The sequence below is a fragment of the Notolabrus celidotus genome, chromosome 3 (assembly GCF_009762535.1).
Source record: "Notolabrus celidotus isolate fNotCel1 chromosome 3, fNotCel1.pri, whole genome shotgun sequence".
NCBI lineage: Eukaryota > Metazoa > Chordata > Actinopteri > Labriformes > Labridae > Notolabrus > Notolabrus celidotus.
The window spans coordinates 27,237,378-27,259,786 of record NC_048274.1 but is presented as its reverse complement, the minus strand read 5'-3'; the positions used below and the strand labels follow the sequence as shown (position 1 = coordinate 27,259,786).

General features: G+C 41.0%; 1 protein-coding gene across 1 annotated transcript in view; it reads right to left on the bottom strand.

Moving 5' to 3' along the window:
* The window catches only part of LOC117810301 (transient receptor potential cation channel subfamily M member 7-like), a 48,284-nt gene that overhangs the window by 1,968 nt on the left and 23,907 nt on the right, over window positions 1-22,409 (bottom strand). Inside the window, 31 exon segments of the mRNA XM_034680065.1 lie at window positions 667-773; window positions 1,050-1,101; window positions 1,357-1,562; window positions 2,890-2,972; window positions 3,561-3,844; window positions 4,816-4,881; window positions 5,032-5,076; window positions 5,348-5,401; window positions 6,377-6,405; window positions 6,617-6,654; window positions 6,783-6,859; window positions 6,942-7,038; window positions 8,091-8,179; window positions 9,197-9,993; window positions 11,337-11,469; window positions 11,616-11,794; window positions 11,904-12,036; window positions 13,029-13,203; window positions 14,512-14,763; window positions 14,863-14,991; window positions 17,238-17,381; window positions 17,995-18,150; window positions 18,721-18,949; window positions 19,027-19,225; window positions 19,228-19,303; window positions 19,426-19,547; window positions 19,550-19,559; window positions 20,617-20,757; window positions 20,845-20,898; window positions 20,992-21,126; window positions 21,581-21,681. Coding sequence (XP_034535956.1) covers window positions 667-773; window positions 1,050-1,101; window positions 1,357-1,562; window positions 2,890-2,972; window positions 3,561-3,844; window positions 4,816-4,881; window positions 5,032-5,076; window positions 5,348-5,401; window positions 6,377-6,405; window positions 6,617-6,654; window positions 6,783-6,859; window positions 6,942-7,038; window positions 8,091-8,179; window positions 9,197-9,993; window positions 11,337-11,469; window positions 11,616-11,794; window positions 11,904-12,036; window positions 13,029-13,203; window positions 14,512-14,763; window positions 14,863-14,991; window positions 17,238-17,381; window positions 17,995-18,150; window positions 18,721-18,949; window positions 19,027-19,225; window positions 19,228-19,303; window positions 19,426-19,547; window positions 19,550-19,559; window positions 20,617-20,757; window positions 20,845-20,898; window positions 20,992-21,126; window positions 21,581-21,681 — 4,392 coding nt within the window.

Below are 22,409 nucleotides of genomic sequence, written 5' to 3'. Positions count from 1 at the left end.
CAAACTGCCGGCCAACAATGTGGAAGACTCCAAATTAAGGGACGTCCTCGGGTTGGCATGTTCAGATTTTTTTATTTTTTTATTTAAACCTGTAATTATACAGGTTAACTCACTGAGACAAGGGGTCTAATTTTCAAGAGATGCCTGTCAATGATATGCCTCACCATTGCAGGCAACAATAGTTTCACTCGTACAGGATCTCTACCAAACAGAGAAATTAACCAAACTGGAACTCCTGAAAAGTGCAATTGTCCCATCAACCAGGGATCACTGGATGTCAGTGAGCAATCAAAGCGCACATCATATTTACACTTCATGAACATTTTGTACATGCACTCCTGCATTTCTTACAGTGAAACAGTGTTATCCTAAAGAAATTAAAGAAAACACTGCTCTTCTGAAGCTGTCTCCTACCTCTAGGTCATGGTTACAGAACACACTAGTGTAGCAGTCCGGCATTTATTTCAATAATAAATCTAAATTTAAAGGTTCATTGCATTCCAATTTAATCCCCAAATCAAGAAACCTGTTAGAACATTGCGTTTACGGACGAAATAACTATTTACATGGTATAAAACTCATCTTGAGGGGATATTGAAAGACCAACATGCTGCCTTGAACATCTGTGAGTAACTAACTGAGCAGTAGCTGTGTAATATTTCTCACCAGGAAGTTTGAGTTTCCTGCAGCAGGAGTTGCAGTGATGTTTTGATCTGAAGTTTCTTATGGCATCATCCCCAAGGTTAGCCGGCCCAAAGATCATATCGTAGGATCTGGAAGAGTCTCAAAGTGTGAGCAATCAGTGCAAAACTAACCATGTTGTTATTTAAGAAATGTTGATCATTATTAATTGTTGAAAGTTATCACACATATTCTCAGTTCTGTTCAATTAGACATACTTTTAGGCGTTGTTTAGTCTACAGTGTAAAATTTAGAATAGAATAGAAAGTCAAATTAATTCGAAAATGTACGAGAATAAGGCATTTCCTTCACTTTTACAATACTGAGCTACATGAAGAAAAATTTATTCAAACATCAGAATGACTTACCCCTTTTCACCACTCTTAATGACTGATGGATCTGTCAGAATCTCTCCGACCCCTAAAAGAAATGCACTTCATTATCATGACATTTACTTAAGAAACCCAACAGTGTTTCTCTTTTAAGAGCGCAGTTTTTAAATTCAGAACAATTATTTATTATAGCTGTACAGGACACATCCTCATGTGAGCCTAATCTCTTTTTTTTAGCTCCTCTTCATGACTGACTAATGCTTCATTAATGTAAAAACAGTCTTCTTTAGATATACTTCACTGTATTTTTATGAACGAGTACACTGATTTGGTTGTGGTTTACCCTGCAGGTCGAGCACCAGCAGCTCTCCGCGGGTATACTCGTAGGTCCAGTGGCTGAAGGCCAGCATGGTTTCCTCAAGGAGGTTTGTAGGGACGGTCTCATCTCCATTGTTGTTGTTGAACTTCCTGAACTCCCCAGTGATGCACTCTTCTATAGCGAACCACTGTCCGGCAGAGTGACAGTAGAGCAGAAACACCTCCAGAAACCTGAACACAACACACACACATACAGGATTAAGGTTTCAGGGTTCTGTATGTAAGGAAGAGATGCAAAGAAAATCAAACCTTCACTGTTAGTTTCAGATGTTTTTTTTTTTTTTTTTTAAGTTGTGGATTGGTTCTGCTCAAGGTTTCTGCCTGTTAAAGGAAGATTTTTCTTCTTCTGTGCTTTAACCCTCCTGTTATGTTGCGGGTCAAACTGACCCGTTTTTAAAGTTCCAAAATCTAAAAAGAAATTGTTAATAAAATGAAACAAACTCAAAAAGTAAAATAAAATAAACAAAAATACAAGTCTACTGTATTTATATTTAGGTCGCTCCAATGTACATTCAAAAAAGATTTAACTTGAATTTTCATAAAAAAATGAGTGAATTATCCTCATTGAGCCATGATCTGTGAGAATTAAAGAACACCATTGCACTAAATATTGATTTAAATGGTTAGTAATGGTGTTAGTAAAGAGATTAAAATAATGTTTATTGGGATTTTTTTTGAAAACTAAATATGCCCCGGGTCAAGTTGACCCAGGAACATTATGTTAAGTTAATGTTCCTGGGAAACGAAAACAACAGGAGGGTAAATGTTGAGTTTTTATTTATAACACTACAAAAGTAAGTTCAGAGTTTAGACATGTTCTTTATGGAAAGTTTCCTGAGATCTACATCAACATTTCCCTGCTCAGTATGATACTACAGCTAGCTGTCTGAAAACACTGACTCAAACCTGTTTATCAACACAGTGACGCGTTCATTGAGATAGGATAAAGGAATGGTTGTTGATATGCAAATCACCTGTTGTACTGACTACTTGAAATGTTTCCCAGCAAATGTCTCTGGCCTTACCAAACAAGATTTCTGATGTCTGATTAAAAATATAAAAAACACTTTTTGTTCCCAATTTTTGATTGTCAGAGTACATGACACACTTTTTTTCTGTACACAAAAAAATGTATTGTGCTTAAAATGTTTACGAGTTTGTGCGCAGCTCTTTGCCAGTAAAATCCATCTACCTGACAGGTGTGGTATATAAAGATACAGTGACAGGATGGGGCACACCTGTGTAATAATCACACTAGATAATAAGCATCTTGATGTGTCAAACCTGTCAGGTGGGTCAGTCCTCTTGGCAAAGAAGCAGCATTCAATGACACGCAATGAAAAAAGTCTAATTCAAAGTGTGAAAGGGATTCGAGAGCTTTGGAGAGCCAAGAAAAGGTTAATTTGTGAAGATTGAAAGCAAAAGTAAAAGTGTTGTGTTAACATTTGTTTTTTTAAATGTGTGTGAGTTCTGCTCGGCCTCCTGTTTGTGCTCTTACCTCGGTGAATAAGGAATGGTCTTCGGCCTGATTTGGTTGAAGGCAAATGTCAGCTTCTGAGCAGCTCGCTGTTGTTGAATTTCCTGCAGTGACACAATGTGTTGAGTGTATATCCTTGTATCATAACAGAGCGGGCATTTATAAGATATAATGGTTTTAGTATTAAAAACATTAAACCACGTGAATCAAAATGCTTTTTTGTTTTTGGGGATTTACAGGTTGTTGTTTTTTTATTGATCAGGTCTCTAAGTTTTTGTTTCGGTGCACTTGTCTTTAAAGGAAAAGAAAAAGGCTTTTGAGGATATTCAACAACTTTCCATCTAAGCAAGTTACACCGACTTTTTCTTATAACAAGTTAGCTTTGAAGAATAAAAGACTGCACTTTCTCTACAGCCAGAGAGGTTCTCCGTAACGGCACATTCCTCACAGACTACGGCATGAGGAGTGTGTCTGGGAGTGTCTGTCCTTCTAACTCTTTAAAGGAAAGGATAAAGCCTATTGAGGATATTCAACAACTTTCCATCTAAGCAAGTTACACCGACTTTTTCTCATGACAAGTTAGCTTTGAAGAATAAAGACTGCACTTTCTCTACAGTCAGATGTTCTCTGTGAGGAGTGTACGGCACAGATTACAACATGAGGAGTATTTCTGGGAGTGTCTGTCCTCGTACCCTGAGACAAAGGTGCAGCACAGTGTCCTCCTTGTAGATGCTCTGCCAGGTCTCGACCACCTCAGGAAGGAAAGATTTGACTATATACAGATGTCCTGGTTTCAGGATGTCGTACTCTGACCAGGTACAGAGCACCTTGAGGGCCCGTCTGAGGCCTCCGCCCATCTCCTCCTTGCCCAGAAACTCTATTTTGGCACAGAGGCCCCGCTGGGCCCAGGAAGACATGCTGTTGTTGATGGTGTTTGGGGAGCTCTCCTCCAGACGGTACACAGTCACAGGCTCCCCTGATGGAAAAACAAAGCATCATGGGAAGTTTAGAGATAAAGGCAAAATAAAGGTTGCACGCACACCAAAATCGTCACCATGAAACGTTACTTGTGATACTTTTAATAAAACTGTCATTGGAGCAGCTTCCAGGGTTACAGATAAACTCAGCATTAGTTTGATGTTTCTTGAATCAAGTGTAATATCTCTGGCTGAATGTCACATATTCTGACCTTTTGCAATCTTGTGGAGTTGTACCTTATTTTAATCGTATGCTCAAGCAACACAACTGGTGTACTCTGGGTTTATCAAGCTCTAGCTGACAAGTTATTAATGTTTGACATTACTTAATAAAAATGGAGAAATATGTGAGCAGACAGAGTAGAGAGGTGATATATTCAACATAAAAGGCCTCTGGGTTGGATATTTGATCTGTAGATGCTTAGACTTATTTGACCATCTGCCTGGTGTGAATCTGGCAGAGAGACAAAGTTTCCTCCAGGGTGTGTTGCCAAGAGCTTATAAATTCTGCAGTGAACAACTAACCAAGAGCAGAGTGAAGCACTGTTCCTGTTTGAAGCTTTTGGTTTTATCTTAAAACATTGCTGTTAGGAGGAGTATGAACAGCTGTAAGATCAGAAGCTGTGCAGACTTCATTACCCATAAGCACTTACTCCTTTAGCTTTTTCATCATTAGACATTAAGAGTAATTTCAACAAACTCAAATCAAAATACTGATTTCAACTTCAGCAGGGGGATGCATCTGAAATGTGAAGACAGCAACACTTATACTTAAATTCAGTGTCACACCCGAGTAATTAAAGAGCAAACAACTGCAGGTGTGGGAGGCAACAACACAGAAACCTGATCTCTAATCCAATTCCATACTTCCTCATTCTCCAACCACCTACTACCGCCTCTTCTCAAAAACATCCGGGAGTGTTTTCACCTGAGCTGACATATCTGAGAACACAGCGTGTTCCTCACTCACCTCTAGGGGGCACAGGGGTGAAGGGGATACTCTGGGACAACCTCATCAAGTTGTTGCGTTCTACAGCTATAGAGGGAATAAGGACACATACATATAAACATAAATATAACAACAGGTTGATAACTGCTGAAGTGAAATGTTGACCATTGTCACCTCAAGAAAGCTTTAATGATTATACGCAAAAATCAGTAAGACTGCTTATTTTCCACATCTCACCTGAGTACTGGTAGCTCTCCATGGGCTTGAAAGGAGAGCCAATGGCTGCAGAGAACAAAAGATGTTTATCAGGAAATATTATGGAGTCGACGACATATATGCATGCTCTTACTGTAAGTCATTCAGATGCATGAATTCAACAGAAAGCACTCAAGTTCCAGCATCCACCAGTAGATGTCTCCTTAATACTTGAAAATAAAGTACAACTCAAACTTGATGGGACAGCTGTCTTTTGCTAAGGTTACAATAGTTTAAAACTAAAGGGTTACATTTGAAAGCTAGATCATGTATTTGTTCTACCAGTATAGATACTCACAATCCTTTCTGGCTCCAAGTGGGGTGTGTCGTGGTGCATACAGAGAAACGGCAGCTGTAACCACAGGTGAAGAAGAAGAAGAGGAGGAGGGTGACGTATTTATCTTCAAACATTAGTTTATTTTTTATCTTTTTATTTTATTATTTCTAGATCTACAGGCTTACTTTTTTATCATTATTTTTTATATATTTATAAAAAAAGAAAAGTTGTATTCACCAATTAGTGTATATACATGTAGTCAATACAGACATACTAACAAGTACAAACATTACAAAACATGGAAGGACACATTTATACACTTTTGAAGAGAGAGAAAACAGAAGGGAAGAGAGGGGGAAAAAGGAACCCAAAACAAAAACAAAAAAAGAAGAAAAAAAAACAGAAAATAAATAAAATAATAATAATAATATTAGCTATCAATAAGAGTAGCAATGTGGCAATATATTATAATAAGTCAATAAGTAAAATAACTCTAAAACCAAAGGAGGTGAAAAAGAAGGAATAATAATAACCAAATTGAAAAGAAAAAAGAGGAAAAAAAGAGATTGAATGAGGGAGAAGCAAAAAAAGAGTGAATACATAGAGGGTGGAGTCTGTTTGGGTGCATTTCAGGAAATTCTTACAGATTGGGTTTGGTGTTATATAGTTTGGTTTTTATCTGGACTTGATTAAATTAACTCAAACATGATTTTAGACATCTCTAATTATGCTGAAGGGTTGATTCTCTGGTCCTGATGTAATGTGAAACACAAGAGGTGAGGGACATGATATGCAACAAGAGGGCCAAAGGACTTGGTGGGACGGGGGACTCAGCCTCTGTCCTACAGGTGACATGCTCTATTATTCCACTAAGCTAAACCTGCACCCCTAGTTCTAAGTGTTGATTGTATCACACACACAAGCATTCATTTTATGCAAAGAAAGAAAAAAGGTCACATGTCACTTTGATAACGTTGCTGCTGGACCAGCTGATCAAGACAGAACAAGTCAAACCAAATGAAAGTGTTCAGACAAAACTTCACATCTTACCAGTTAGTGTGTCTTCACCAGGGGGACGACTGGAAGAGAGACAACAGGAGGACATTAGTTTAACAAACAGATTACATGCCTGTCAGTTAGTGAATCCACACAGGAGTCTGTGGTGCACATTAACACAGGTTCTGTGATTAAGAATGTGCTGGTCTATAATAAGTGAGAAAAAAGATGCATCATAAATTCAAGAGGTTGTGTGTTTGTTGTGTGTTTGTTGTATGTGTGTAACACACTTACAGGCTACTGGCTTGGGCTGATTTAACCTGAACTCTTTCCTAATGGAGAAACGAGAACTTGTTAAATAGTGACAGAAACCAAAATGAATAAAGTGAATGATAGTTAAAACTGAACAAGACCATGTTTTTACTTTGTGCTAATAGAAATGCAGATTAAGACTTCTCACCAGGACTGCAGCTCTGGGGTCCTCATGGATGAGGATGTCTTCAGCGGACACTCTGCTCCTGTCCTTCTTTGTTAAAGCTGCAGAAACACAAAACAGTAAGTTAAACTTTTACCTTTGTAGATTAATTATTTTTAATATTTACAAAATGTGTAAGCTTACTGGACTCAGGATGCAGAAAAGCTGGGCTCCTGTCAAACTCTGTGAAGCCAGCGTAGGAGTTGACTGCTCTGATATGACCGTGAGCTTCAGACTGATGCTGCAGCAAGAAAGAGAGAGAATGACAAAGTCAGGAGGGATCAACATTTTGAATTTTATAACGTTTATTTCATCAGGCTAGATCATTAAGTATTGCTACAAGACTGTACAGGTGTCTTAAGTTACAACCTCATGAGGGTTTCCTGCTGCGTTTTATTGTCATGCTTCTGATTTTTGGTGAGGTACTGATCAGTCACAGTAACCAATCAGTGCATAGTGTCATAATGTTTGGGGAAAAAAAGCAATCTTCAGGTTTTTTTGATTTAAGTGTTGCTTAACGATACAAGACGGGTGAGAGACATGAGAATACCATACACAATATACAAATCAAAGTGAAAGACAAGACAACAAGTGAACATTACAGAGAGTGTGTGTGTGTGTGTGTGTGTGTGTGTGTGTGTGTGTGTGTGTGTGTGTGTGTGTGTGTGTGTGTGCGCAGGACAGTAGTTTGAGATAAGCTGGGTGGGAGAAGGTAGTGAAGACAATTCTGGGTGGGGGGGTGGGGGTAAAATATTAGAGCTACCCAAAAATAAAGAATTAAATAACAGATAAATAAATAAAAAAATAAAAAATAAAAATGGGGACTAGTTCAGTGGGCAAGTAAGAAATTGAGTTAATATAAATAAAGAGATATAATACTACAACTACTACTACTACCAATAATTAATAGTATTAATGGTAGTAATAATAATAATAGTAATTAGTTCGATTTGATAAAAATAAAAAATAAACAAATAAATTATTATATATAAAATATTATAACTAAATAGTAAATAATCTTTTGAAAAACAAATCCCCAACTCGAGGAAAGGGAGCAACAGAGGAGCATTAAAGTACTCTGGTCAGACAAAAGCCCAAACGTGTCCATATAAAGACAAATATTAACAGAAACATGCTAAACTAACACACACACACACACACGCGCACACACACACACACACACACACACACACACACACACACACACACACACACACACACACACACACACACACACACACACACACACACACACACACACACACACACACACACACACACACACACACACACCTGGGTTCTGGCCTGTGTAGCCGGGCTCTCCTGTCTACTGGAGGTCTCTCTGGGTGGTGAAGGCTGGAGGTCAACACTGTCTTTATGTCCTGAAACCAAAAATATTGTTAGGCCACATTACATTAGCCCAAACTGTCCTTACAGTCTGTCACATTAAACAAACAAAAAATTAAAATAAATCACAAAACACTGTTTTCCCCCTGATGATTCATGTTTTCCTTCACATAACTTCAGAACCATTAAAGAATTATTTGAAAATGATTTGTTCACTACTCCCGTTGTGAAAACACATCCAGTTGTTGTGCAGCATTCAGAACACATCGATAAATTACAATTACACTCATGATTCTAATTCAAATCGTCTCACCTCCACCTCACAAAATAATCCCTGATCAATCCAACGGTCAACCAATCATTCATGCTGCATTCACATCATACCTGAAAACCTCAGAAGAGCCCAGGAACAAAGAGCAAACTGTTAGAGAAGAGGTCCAGACAGACACAGAGAAAGTGAAAGGAGAAGGCCCCAGCAGGTCTACATGGATCCTGATCGGATCTGGACCCTGACAGCCGAGCACCCAGCAGACGCAGCCCTCCACTTAGACTGAAACTCAAACCTCTCATTGTGTTTGGCTCTCTTGCTGTGTTCCTCATTTCAGGCTGGACTTCTGACCCACTTTGACCCTCATAGCAGGATGCCTGAGAGGCGGGTAATCCAGGTTTATTCCATCCCTGGTTCCTCTCTCTGTGGGGTCTCCTGGGTGCTACAGCAGGGGCAGGAGCACTACCTGGCAGGCCTCTATTTGATGATTCAGCTTCAGGAACCGATGGGACTTCAGCGTCTGTGCTCTGTGTGCTCAGACAGACTGATCTGCCCTCGTCATCGAGGAACGCCTCGTTCACATAGCCCTGACTCACCCCCCTCTCCCCGCTTCCTATACCCTCTGTGCACTCAGGCTTTGCGGTGTAAGCAGGCAAGCAGGCAGGCCGAGCAGAGCCAGAAGTCTTTGACACAATGAAAACAGTAGGATACACACACACACACGTTTCATCCTCCTCTTTTATCTTTTTGTCAACACCAGATTCATCCTCGATCTCATACTCACCCACAAAAGCCCCAAACTCTACTGTAGTGCTGTCAGGCTGGAGGGGCTGCTGGAAAAGCCCAGCTAGGGCAAGTTCTGGGTGGCTGGAGCCACTGGGCTGGGAGGGGGTGCTGCTGATGTGGAACTGGGCCCCGGGGGAGGGCACGTTGGGCAGGCTGGATGGGGAGTCGGAGAGGCCCGGCTCTTGTGGACGGGTCAGCTTACTCTGGGTAAGAGAGTGGCCTCGGAGACGCAGCTCCGGAGGGGAAATGGCCACAGCACTTTGGACAAAGGCACTGGGGCCGGCACTGCTTGAGGAGCCAGCCTCTGCAGAAAGGTGCCCAAATAATCCCCTCCTCTCTGGACTCAATGCTGGGGTCAGGTTGGGGTCCAGCCCCAGTCCTGCTCCATGGCTGGGGCCAATTCTCCGACTACTGTCTGTCCCAGCCCCTCCTGCGACACCAAACCCAAACAGAGAATCTGCAATGTTGGCTCCTGCCTGGGGGAAAGAGGAGCCAAAGAAGGCCCCCACACTGCGTTTGCATATCACGGACGATTTAGAGTGGGAGCCAGTGTCTGTGGGCACAGGGGCGATGCTGGGGACAACGTTCTTAGAGAGACTGAGCTCCCGCGTGATCTGATTGTGAACCTTGCTGGCCTCTGACGCCCTCTGCGCAGTGAGGGTCTTCAGAGTGTCCACAGTCAGAGCTGAGAGGTCCTGCAGGTGGCCAATCTGGGAGTCCAGAGTGTGCAAAGAGCGTTTTATAAAGTTGACCTTGTTCCCGACCTCCCTAAGCTGCAAACACATCGTCTCAACCCTGAATAAAAAAACACAAACACAAACTTCAGTTAGCCCAAAGACAGTTTGTGTTTCCGTCTGGTAATGTTATTGTACTGTATGTGTATTTGGTATCTCTACTCATTTGTTGATTCACTTATTAATGTTTTGCTGTTTTTAAGCCATATACTGTGCATTTAGAGATAAGACCCCGAGATGACCCTTTTAAAGCTACACAGCCGTTGTCTTTTAGGCTGTTCCTGTTTTGTTTGATCGTCCTACTAATGGGACACATGCACACCCTGATGATGCAAGATGAGAGTGAAGATAAGGGGTTCACACAATTCTGACCAGGTGGCAGTAATGAGCCAAGACAGCAGAGAGCTGATAACAGATAAAGTGAATTAACTGCTGTTTTAAAAATGTGCTTTGTAATCTTTCCAACCCCAACCTGGTCGAGGCAGATGTGTGTCTAACACGAGTCTGGTCCTGCTCGAGGTTTCTGCCTGTTAAAGGAAGTTTGTCCTTGCCGCTGTAACTTGCTAAATGCTGGAAGGGGCTCTGCTCATGGTGGATTAAGATGAGATAAGGCAGTCCTTTCAGTAAGAGGGGACTGGATCTTATCCTGTCATGATGTTGGGTCTTTGTTAATAATATAACAGAGTACGGTCTAGACTTACTATGTTTGTAATAGCGTCTTGAGATAACATTTGTTGTGATTTGGCGCTATATAAATAAAGATTATACCTTTATGATACTCGCAGTGCATTTTAACCCTGGTTGGATACATACATACACCGCCCCCCCCCCCTTCCTACTTCAGTTCTACATAGAGACCTTTAAAAAGTCACTCATCAATTTCTGGAAGTCAATCAGAGGTAGCATTGAACAAGTTTTAAAAATCAAGATTTATTTATGTTTTCAAGTCTTGTAGCTGGGTAAGATGCCACCTCAACTTCTTGGCTTTCCAGAGTTTACATGTTTAGAGTAATGCTGGTGGCCAGCAAAAAAGCCATAATGATAAAGTGGTTATGTCAGGATTCACCTGCATTAGTAGACTGGTTTAATGTGATGCATGACATTTTTGTTATGGAAAAACTAGTGCTTACTCTGAGGCTCAAAAATGATGCTTGATAAATGTTGGAAAGGATGGATTGAATTTGTTAACCCACATAGAACAGATTTCAGGTTAAGATCTACAGATGTACTGTAACTCCCTTGGTTCCCTGCTAGACATGGACTGTTATGTTTTCTTTTTTTGTTGTATTTTTGTTTATCATCTTCTTTTGTGAAAAAAGGGCTCATTTCAGAATGTGTTGTATAAATCTACCTTAAACTTAAAAAAAAAAAAAAAAAAAAAAAAAAAAAAAAGAAGACGCTCACCTTTCTGATGTGAGACGAATGCGCTCCTCACTCCCCGAGTGAAACTGATCATCTTTTTCATGAAAGTACGTCTCCACACACTGCTCCTCAAAATCATGCAGCTTCTTTTGGTCTTCCTCTGTGAGAAACAGCTCTAAGAGAACAAAGAAGATATTGAATATTTTTGTTCTGTTGCAAAAAGCATTAATATTACAGATCCTTTATGTTTGGCCTTAATGACAAAAATATTCTTTGTTCATTTTTTTAATATGTAAGAAAATGACAGCAGGGTGATCGTACTTGGTCCGTAAGTGTGCTCCTTCTTCCTTTTTCTGCACATACAGAAGAGGGAGTAGATGTGACACAGGAGGATAAAGGGAGGTGGGAGAACAGGCTTCTCATGGTAGGCCATAATGAAGTGGTAGCGCTGGTACTTCCACACCAGATTAGAAATGGACTTCACTTGTAGATAGACATTACTGTAAGAGATGAAGCAGAGACATTTGAGGGATGTGGGTGATGACGCCTCTGAAGAGAACCTGCATTAATCTGCTGACACAGCTCTATGTAACAGTGAAGTGCTCTTACTTAAAGAAAGCGATGAGGAGGTTGACCATTAGAATATACTGTACAAAGAGGTAGACTGCTTGTAGGAGAGGAGTCAGCCACACTCCGGCTGCACACAGGGGCTTCACTGCTAGGTCACTGTTATTGGCACAAACTGTGAAGAGGAAGATACGAATGTAAACATATTCAACACTGCAGATATATCAATCAAATCTTCCTGATACCTAGCTACTTGAGACAGTATTGGAAATCATTTGATTTCAGTACTGGATCAGTGCATCTGTTTCAACACATATTAGAAAAAACTGAGAAAGGACAACACTGTGCTGTAATGTCAGTGATTTGCCTGTTTTTTAAATTCTACATATATCTGAATTGCACACAAACAGCTTCACTGTTGGCTACAGCTGCTGGAAAAAATGTCTATATGTACATCAGTCATTTTTTATTTGACCTATATTTTTCATACTTACCTAATAACTACTATTGTATAACACATTCTCAGTAAAAAACCCTTTACTTTTAGAAAAACTGGTCGTCTTGTTGATGCTGTGTGGCACACTAGAGGTCTGACTAAAGATATTGTAACTCTGATTTGTTGAGGAGAATGAACACACACACATTCTTATTTTGTTTTGGGGATGCCCCCCCCCCCTCTGTATAACTTAACCTCCAACTCACACAGAATAATTAACATCTCCTCTTACCTCTTTTAAACTGTAGGACAAAGTGATAAACAATGTGATGAAATTTAAACATTTGTGAAACCTTTGGACGCCAACTCAGGTAATGGGGGCACAGCAAGGTGCTTTGTTCCACCCAAGCTTCAAATGCACCTGACTCAAGTAATGATCACCTAATCGTTGCATTTCATCGAGACCATTTCTACTCGAGTCGAGGCAGTTGATGCTGCGGAGAAGCTAAAAAAAAAGCCCTGCTGTCCCCAAACAGACCTGCGCTGGCTGCTTCTCTGTGTGAACCATATTGTGTGACCGAGGCTGTGTGGGGCAGCAATGATTAGGCCATCGTGGGTTTTGATTTCCAGTGATTGTTTTGGGTGACAATCAGCTATCATGCTGTGGTGAGAAGCTTTGAATAAACTGTTCTTACCCTCGTAATCTCCCCTACCATCCTCATCGTCCTTACCATCGATTTCATAAGCATACACTTCCCCATACATCATCCAGTACGGCTGGAAGACCACATCTTTAGCCAGTGTCCAGCTGGGCTCCTCTTCAGGGTACAGAATGGCTTTCCTGGGCACGCCATAGCTCAGGAGGACTATAGCCATTATTACTACAATATAAAACATGTTGGCCACCTGAAAGAGATGTCATACATACTGAATGAAGTTATCATTACAGCAAGTTATTATTAATAAACTTGTGTTATATTTGACATATTTAGAGCGTTTCTGTAGTGAACACACATCTTCTCTGGGGAATAAACAATGATAAACTATCTTGCGTGCTGCCTTTTGAATCTTTATAAATCTTTTTAATGTCTGTGCTGAAATCCCCAGGGAAGACCATGTTTATACTGAACCATTTATGACTACTTAACAGCTATGAAGGTGGATTAAATGGAAAATGGACTTTGTGAAAGGAAGACTTTGATATTACGGGATATTCAGTTATTTGCTTTGTTGCAGAGGCTAGATGAGAAGATTGAAGCCAGTCAAACATTTGTATACTCGATATAAAGCTGGAGAGAGCAGCAGGTTAGCTTGGCTCAGCGTGAGGACTGTAAACAAGGGGAACTGCTAACCCGATCCATCCAAGGAGAAATAAAATACTGAAGACTCGAGGAGAGTACCAGGACAAGCTATTGTCCCATGTAACTCAATTAAGAAACATTAAAATAATAATTTTGCACTTTTGTTTGTGAGCATATCTGAAAAATAAATAATAAAAATTACAATAAAAATATTAATAACATTTATATAACAAGGACAATAACAATAATGATTATAATATTTAGCATAATAAGAAGAATATTTATAATATAATAAAATAATACATTCTAATTTAGCAAAACTCACAGGTGTCAATACACAGAAATCTTTTGCTTGTGGCAAAGCCAGGTTTGCAGTTCTCCCTGCTTCTAGTAATTTTTATCCCCAAAGTAAGCTAAGCTTATATTTTGTTGGGTCCAGCTTCATATTAAGTGCAATTCTGCAAGAAAGCAAATATGTATTTGGGTATCAGAAAATAAAACAAACACATCCTTTACATTATTGTAACGTGGTTTCATCTCATACTAGAGGGCAGGCTATCAGCGAAAGGTTAATAAATACTAAACAAATATATGAAGCACAGTTACACACAAAATAATAAGTTCTGCTGGCAATGCTCAGGGTGATACTCAAGGTTACAATACCTGGTAACATCATGCTGATGATTAATGCTGTTGTGAATGTTTGAAGTGATACATTTAAACATTAACATTTAAATTTGCAGTTTATGAATAGCAACAACTTCCTCAGTTTGTTTAGACTCTCGAAACAACACAGTCTAAAAGTTCTACATTTTTCAGTGCATGCAGAGAAATGTATATCTTAGAGCACTTGGATGGTAAAACTTCTGATTGCTTTAAATTAAGCAGTGGTATGGCTCTCATGAGGACTCACCATTTTAGCGATCATCATGACGTATGGTCCAGCTTGCTGGTTGACAGCGAGGATATCCATGAGTCGCACGTACCAAAAAATTATATTGAGACAGTAGACCGTCCTCCCTGGGACAAAGGTGTCACCTCCACCCAACCTCAGGCCAAAGCCAATAAAGAAAGTCACTATGGCCAGAAAGTCTGACACATTGAAATAGTCACTGAACCACACCTTTATCTTCTGGCTTATTTTGCCTGCCTCAGACATGAACATCTGAAAAAAAAAGATGGAGGAGAGAAATGTGAAATAATGTCGAGCTGATTGGTTGATTGAGAGGCCTCTTTAATAGTTGAACACTGTTATTTCACACACCTCTCTGATTTTCTCTATAGCAGAGGTGAATATGTAGAGGATGACCACCCACTCTTGAGGAGAAGGCCATACAGGCATTTTCACCAGGACCACATACGAGTAGGACATCAAGAAACCCAAGTAGAAGAGCTGATGAGATACAATAAGAAGAGTTGTTAACAACTAACATCAATAAGAACCCTGTAAGCAATGTCAACATATACTTTTCAGAAGAGACATATTTGACCTAGATAGACACCATGTTGACAACAAGCCTCTAGATTCAGACAGTCCCAGAGAGGGGCTGTCTCTATTTTGAGATGAGGTCAGTTGAGGCCGTCTGAGGGGGCCGAACCATATAATGGCACTTGAGTCTGGAGCAAGTACTCCACCATACTGACCGAGGCCTCTGAGGCAGCTGGGTTCAGCTGGTGGTTTGCTCAGAGGGTAAGGGCTGTGTGAGAGAAAAGAAAATTCATCCTCTATTGGGAGTGGTGAATTTACACACCACATACACACCAATTCAAAAACGACGATCTTTACAGCAGAAATAAACATGTTTACAGCCTGGTAGAAAAAGCGAGTGTAGTCTGGATAGCTAATTTCTCGATCGTCACACACTGTACGGGGGGTGAATTTTTTTCTAACGCAGCAATTTCAAAGATATTTAGATTACGAGTCTTCCAATGAGAGGCACAGCTGACTGCGGGAACACTGTAGCTGTTGGCTAGGAGGCTCAAAGCCCGCCTCTTTACATCACAATCGCTCGACAGCAGCAATATGGCTGCTGCTGACAATGGTCCTCAAAACAGTGCTTCAGAAACAGATGGGTGACGTCATACAGTCTATGGTTCTACCGTGTTTCGTGATCATTTGAGGATCAAATGTTAAACTAAGTTGATTAAAAAGGAAAACAGTTTGTCTCCTTAAAGATAGCATGTTAGCATTAAACTCAAAGTGGTGCCTTAGTAGAACCTCGAGCACGACTGCAGCCTAGAGTGTCTTTGTTTACATAAAAACCCTCATGTTTTTATTTTGTCCTATATAGAAAAAAGCACATGGCAACGTGATGCCTCCAGTGGTACTTGAGCTCCCATCTGGATAAGTCCGTACAACAGGGCTCATTTCTGTTTTAAGCACGGGTCAGCCATACTGCAGACTGTGGGAAAGTTTGAAATGCGGTTAAGTTACACGAGCACAGGCACACACACACACATCCACTTTCTTGAATTAGACAGTTTGAAAAATTGCTGAACCTTGTAATGTGCAGCGTGAACTTTAGGAAAATCAGCCGTTAGCTGTCCCATCTGATGGGGAAGTCAGTGATGAGGGCGGCATTGTTGTGTTGAAACCAGGTTGGAAACAGGTAAAGCAGATGTAGATAAGCTGCAGCACAGGCTGTGCTACATAGAGCGGTGGTTTCAGTGATGGTATCAGCTTCTCTAAGTCTTGAGCAGCCTGTAAAACAGCCCTGTGCCTGCGTACTAAGTCATCAATGATGGCTCCCAGGCTCCTGAGAACCAGCCTTGGGCTTGTGTTTATAAATAAACATGAGCACAAGTGAGACAAGAAGAGTGAAAATCCTGTGAATGATGGCAAATGTAACAGTACAACACCACTGACTCTGCTATAGTTGAGATTTGAAAGTAGAGCTGACCAGTGTGACACTGAAGCTGAAGTGTGAAGAACATGTTCTTTTATTTGCCCCCACTTGTGAACACTTCTAGTGGGTTTTAAAGGAGCAGAGCCAAAGTACAACCTTTCATTTGTCCCTGAGCGTTCCTGTGGATGGTGCTGTGGAAGCATCAGTCCACTCATTCAGTGCTTAAACACACAGAGCGAGGGAGCTGTGTTTCTATTCTTAGTGTTTCGCCGCTGTCTGATAAGATGAGGCTGCACTTTGTCCTCCTCCACTATTTGTGGTATTGTGGACAATCAATCAATCACAGTCAGTCAGAGGGTGGTGGGTCTGCCCAAGACCACATAAGTGGAAATTCAGCAATTAAGCAAAGCTGTCTTGTTGATCATGAGCAATGGCCTGATCTTGAATATTCTTATTGACCAAACTGTCCCAAATATCAAAGAGCCAAAGGAGAAAAGTTCAACGAAGAGTGCTCCCTTCCCATTCTGTGTGTTTGTGATGGAAATGTCACACACCAGGATTGAACAGGAGTCATTTATTTGTGTTCACTGTCATTTTGAATGTATTAAAGAGAAGCAGAAATGTCCCTTTTTAAAGGTTTTTCTTCCTCTTGTAACCGCGTTAAGCTTTAAGCTTTGTTCAACATAATCCTCTTTTTAAATGCTATTCAGATACACTTCCTTAAAATAGGCAGCTGGGTACACAAGCAGATAACTGAATCTGTTTGAGTGTGTATATTTGACTTTCTCCATACCGTGTTGGACCAGAACTTGACAATGGGAGCGTGGTAGAAGGCATAAATTTTCCTGGTTAAGGGCAGCTTCCTGGAGCGAATGTGTGTCTCCATGTCATTCTTTGCCTCCACTTGGTCGTGGGATCTGGCCTCCTTGAACACATCCTGCGGAGAGGTTAAAAAGGCCCAAATTAGATAACAGCAAGGCCAAGATGTGGAGAGACGGAGAGGGAGAGTAGAGAGGAAAATGTGAGGGGAAGAAAACCAGCAAATAAATGACTCAAAGAAAACACACAAAGAAAGAATCCGTTTTTATCTGCAAACTTTTTGCGTGAATATCTTGTTCATGACTCTGTTATACTTAAACATCAACTAAAATTTGGACTATCTGATGCTGAATTGTATTGTGGCGATTGTACCTAGACATTTTCTATGATGTGATACATTCAGAAATACCCGATATTTTTTCCCTGTCTGCCCTTTATTTATTACTTTTTCTTTTTCTGGTGTTGGGTGGTTTCGGGATGCAGGTGGTACCAAAAACTCAACCACGTACAGCTAATCATACTGTTGTTACCCCACAACCGCATTACATTACCCTTAGACCTGAAATACTTGTTTCGACATGCAAAAGAATGGAAATTTGAACATGCAATTATAAATGCCATTAACTGCAATTAACTTTTGAAATTTAGCAATTAAATGTGATTACAAGAAACAATTGATTCGACAGTCTTAAGCAGTGGTAATCAAACCAGACAGACTCAGGGAATCTAACCATTTGGATGTCTTCAGCGATGTTCTGGAAATTGTTCTCACTGTCCTCCATGGTCATCTGGTGGTCGTCCTGACTCTGAGGGATGTGAGCCATCTCAGCCTTCGATTTGTACTCCAAAAGAAGGATGGCAGGAGGCACCAAGATACTCAGAAGCACCTAAAGGCAAATAACACACTCATATGGGTGGATGTTGCTAAATTAATTAAGAAAGGCCTGTGAATTATGCAACCCCCTGTATCTCATGTGTCTCACTGGCTACTTCAGGTCTGACCCGGAGCCGGGTCGCAAAGCCCAAACATTTCATTCACCTTCTGGTTTGAGTAGAAAAAACTGATTTACGTTTATTAAGCCACATTCTTTAAAGAGCTGAGCACACATAAAAATTAGTTTATCATTTATTTTAAATGTGAGCGGCTAATTGTTGACCAAGGTTATTTATTTGGATCAATAGTTGTGAACTCGCTTCTGTGACAATGACTTCTCTTACTGTTATTTCAAACAAAGTTTAAATTTAGCTAAATACATTTATAAAAGTGAACATCATGTAGAACTTGTATAGAAATATTAAACCATCACAGAATGGTTAAATTTTTGTGTCAAGGAGTACTTAGACCTATTCTCGTCACTGTTGAACTCCAGCAGCCACTTGTCAGCAATGATTACAGCATTTGTATCCCCCCCAGGTGTTGTTTGTTACCAAAAATAAAATCTAAATGGAACATGAACCTTGTACCAGGAGTTCTTGCGCATGTTTAGCCGTCCCATCCACATGTCTGACAGCAGCATCTGGGTGCAGGTGTGAGCCACAAACGGCCGCAGGTGTGAGGAAACGGCCAGCTTCAAACAGGTGGAATTGCTCCAGTTCTTCAGCTCGTAGGTCAGCAGCTTCATGGCCATGGTCTCATCCTGCCTGAACGACTGCTCCAGCAGGTCCACCGCTAACGTCCCAAACTCACTGAAATAACAACAGGAATGATTTGGGTCACATCTGTACTTGAATAAAGAGATAAGAGAGGTGAAGAGATATCTCACTTTGAGTATTCCTTGAGTTCCTCTGAGGTGTCGTCCACAACATCGCTTTTCTTAGCCTCGTAGCCCATGGATCGGTAGAGCTTACAGGCCACCAGAGCCTTGGCCATGTTCTCCTCACCGTGCTGCCAGAAGAAGAGCGACATTTTCTGCCTCTTCATCAGCACAGCCCACACCAGCAGCTCATTGAAGGGGTAGGGAACCGCCTGGTCTCTGGGTCGTCTATGTCTACGATCTCTTCTTTGCTTCTCTTCTTGTTCTGCTCCTGGGTAGATTCGAGCTGAGAGAAGAGGGAACAGACTTAGCTTTTTAATTTAACACAGGCTCCTAAAAGTAGAGAGATCCTTAAGGTCATTTTTTCTATGCAGCCTTGTTCTTTTGATTGAACTGGGGGGACTTTACCTTGGGTTTGTACGGCTGTGCTGTTTTGATGAAGTGGTTGTGCCTCGTCTTCTCCTTCTTGTCCGCCTGCATGCTGAAAGCCTCGTGACTTTTCCTCAAATGACAACCAGGACCTGCTGTTTGCGCCCTGACCTCTGCGAAAATAGGAAAACAGTCTGATTTTTATTAAATCTCGCAATATTTTCAGCAAGAGCCGACATCATGCATCAAATGTTACTGTGGGGAGTTTCTTTGAACACATCCTCAAAGCATGCTAGAGTCTTAGGCTATGATCACACTGAAGGCAAAAGTGGCCCAAATCCGATTTTTTTGGAGTCAAGTGACCAGGTAAGTGTGAACACTCAAATCTGGCCCAAATCAGATTTTTTCAAATCAGATTTAGACCACTTACATATGTGGTCCTGAATCAGATGCGGATCGGATTTTTCTTCAGTGCGACCTCAGTGTGAACGGACAAGGCGAATTTGATGCTTGTTTGATACTTACATGTCACTTTATAGCCACACACGTCACAACTCTGCGCGGCGGTAGCCTAGCAAAAATGGAGGATAGCACGATGGAGCGCCTAAATTGAGTGTCCTGCCAGAGTTTTGGGGAGATCCGCTGACAGATGTAATTGAAAGTTGCCCTCGACATCCGGAAGTTTTGAATAAACTCTGTCTCTGTGAAACTATTAACGTCACAGACCCACCACTCCTGACTCCGTGTCCGCATCCACATAGACCTTTCAATCGTATTTGTCGCCACAGCTCCACAAAAAGCCAAAACAAGCAATTTGGTTCTCTTTTTCTTCATACTTGACCTCCTCCACACCTGGTCATTCATTCTCCGGCGCCCACTGCACAAAAACTTTGTAACAAAGGCGAAAATGCTGACTTCCTCCATGTTTACGTTTGTGAAACAGCTGCATGTGACGTCATTGTTACTGTTCTTTTGGGCTTACGGGGCAGTTCGGAGCCGCAAACAGTTCACACTGGAATCAGATACAGGTCACATTATAGATGGTAATGTGAACAGGCAAACAAAAAATCAGATCTGAGCAAAAAAATCTGATTTGAGCATTAAGCCTTGCAGTGTGAACGTAGCCTTAGTGCATTGCATCATAATTTAGAAAGTTAAGGCCCAGACATAAGTTCAAAACAACGCTTCCCGATGCATTTTGGACATGATCAGACAATGATAGGAACTCACCCTATTGCTGCCATGGAGATTGTTATAAATTATCCTGAAACGTTTCCTGGTGTAGTTGCACCTGTAAGTCCCACCCATCAGGTACTCAATAACCAGGCCCACATCAATCAAGGTGATCTTATAGTTTGGAGACAGATGACTCTATGAGAGGGAACAGAAACACTTGAGTTAAGATTGATCAGACTCAGTGAACTTTAATAAAAATAACTTAAACAGATCCTCTTCTACCTGCTTGACATCCCGAACCAGGTGCAGAAGAGTTGGGTTGCTGTTGGGTTGTTTCTGAAACAAATGAACAAAAATAGCTAAAACACAATTACTTCAATTTGACAGTCTTTGTATTGAATTCAGTTAGTGCACGTTGCATAACATTACCGTGTTGTAAAGCTCCTCCAGTCGGCTGATTGTCAGAAAGCGGTGCATGCTTACGCCGTTTTCAATGAGCAACTTGACAAAATCTACCCTGTCCATCACGAGTGCATCCAGCATCGCCTGCTCCAGAGAGCTCACCTAAAAACACAAACAAGGGTAAACACGCTGATATGAAGTATATTTTCATGGCAATTCAGTGTAGTGTTTATAAAACAAACACAAAGAGGCAGAGGACCAAAATGGGCCAAATTACAAAAATACAAAAAGGACAAATAAACAAATAAGCTATCCCCTCATTCGAGCACCAGTCAGGATTCCCCCGGTTTAAAAATAAACATGAGCGATGAGGGCAGCTTATGAAGACAACTGTCATAGGGTTCATGTTACAGTGAAGACATGCAGCTCATGGCAGCCAGCCTGAGTCCGATCCCCTAGGCTCCACAAACTTCAGATTGTGGTTAGGGGAGATTCTGGGGTCATTGTAGGCAAGTCCAAAGGTTCCGAGCTAATACTGGGCAGAGCAAACAAGACTAGAGGCCGCAGCTCACACACAAACACACAAAAAGACACACAAATAAACACGGAGACGTACCAGGAGCTGCTGTCCGTACACAAACACATGATTCTTGGCAATGTCAACGCGGTCCCAGGCCAGAGTCAGGACCAGCTGATCGAAGGCAGTTGCGTTTGTGCCTGAAATACACAGCGGCAGCCATAAGTTAACACGCACACACATTCAAATAGATATGTATTCCCATGCAAGTAAAGCTTTATTAACTGTGTATTTCCTGATAGCCAGCTAGAAGGATTAGAGGGGGTTAGCAGAGCAGGGCCCAGGCAGTAATACACTCAATTACACCCTAATACAGCATCACAGCAGCTTAGACTGCAAAGTAAATCCCTGTTCAGTCTACCGCTCTCTTCCACAGTAAGCTGCCTTATTGTCCTCTAGGAGCCATCTGAATCAAACAATCATAACCACTGTCTGCAGGTTGTAACGTTGAGATGCCTCATAAGAATCTCAGCAGAGATTTGATGGACTTAAATCACTACGTTTTAACATTTTTTCTGCTATAAAAATACTAAGTCAATAAAAAGGATTGTAGTTTAAGAACAATCAGCTTTTAACTTCCCATTTCACATCCAGCCTCGAAAATGAATTGAATCTTAGTGAAACAGATCTTAAAGCATAACTAATTATACTCATTATACTAATGCTCTTGAGTGAGAGCTTGTGAGGCCTTGGGTCCCTCTTAAGATGAGTTACTGTTTCACCAAGTCTTAGGCCTGACAAATATTTGCCAAAGTAAGCGTTTTCAGTCAAAGCCTATTTGTCTTTCAGTGGCTACACCTTTTTTCTTCAAACTATCAATCAGCTGAAGTCACTCGTAAATGCCCTTGCTTTTGTCTGAGTAAACTGG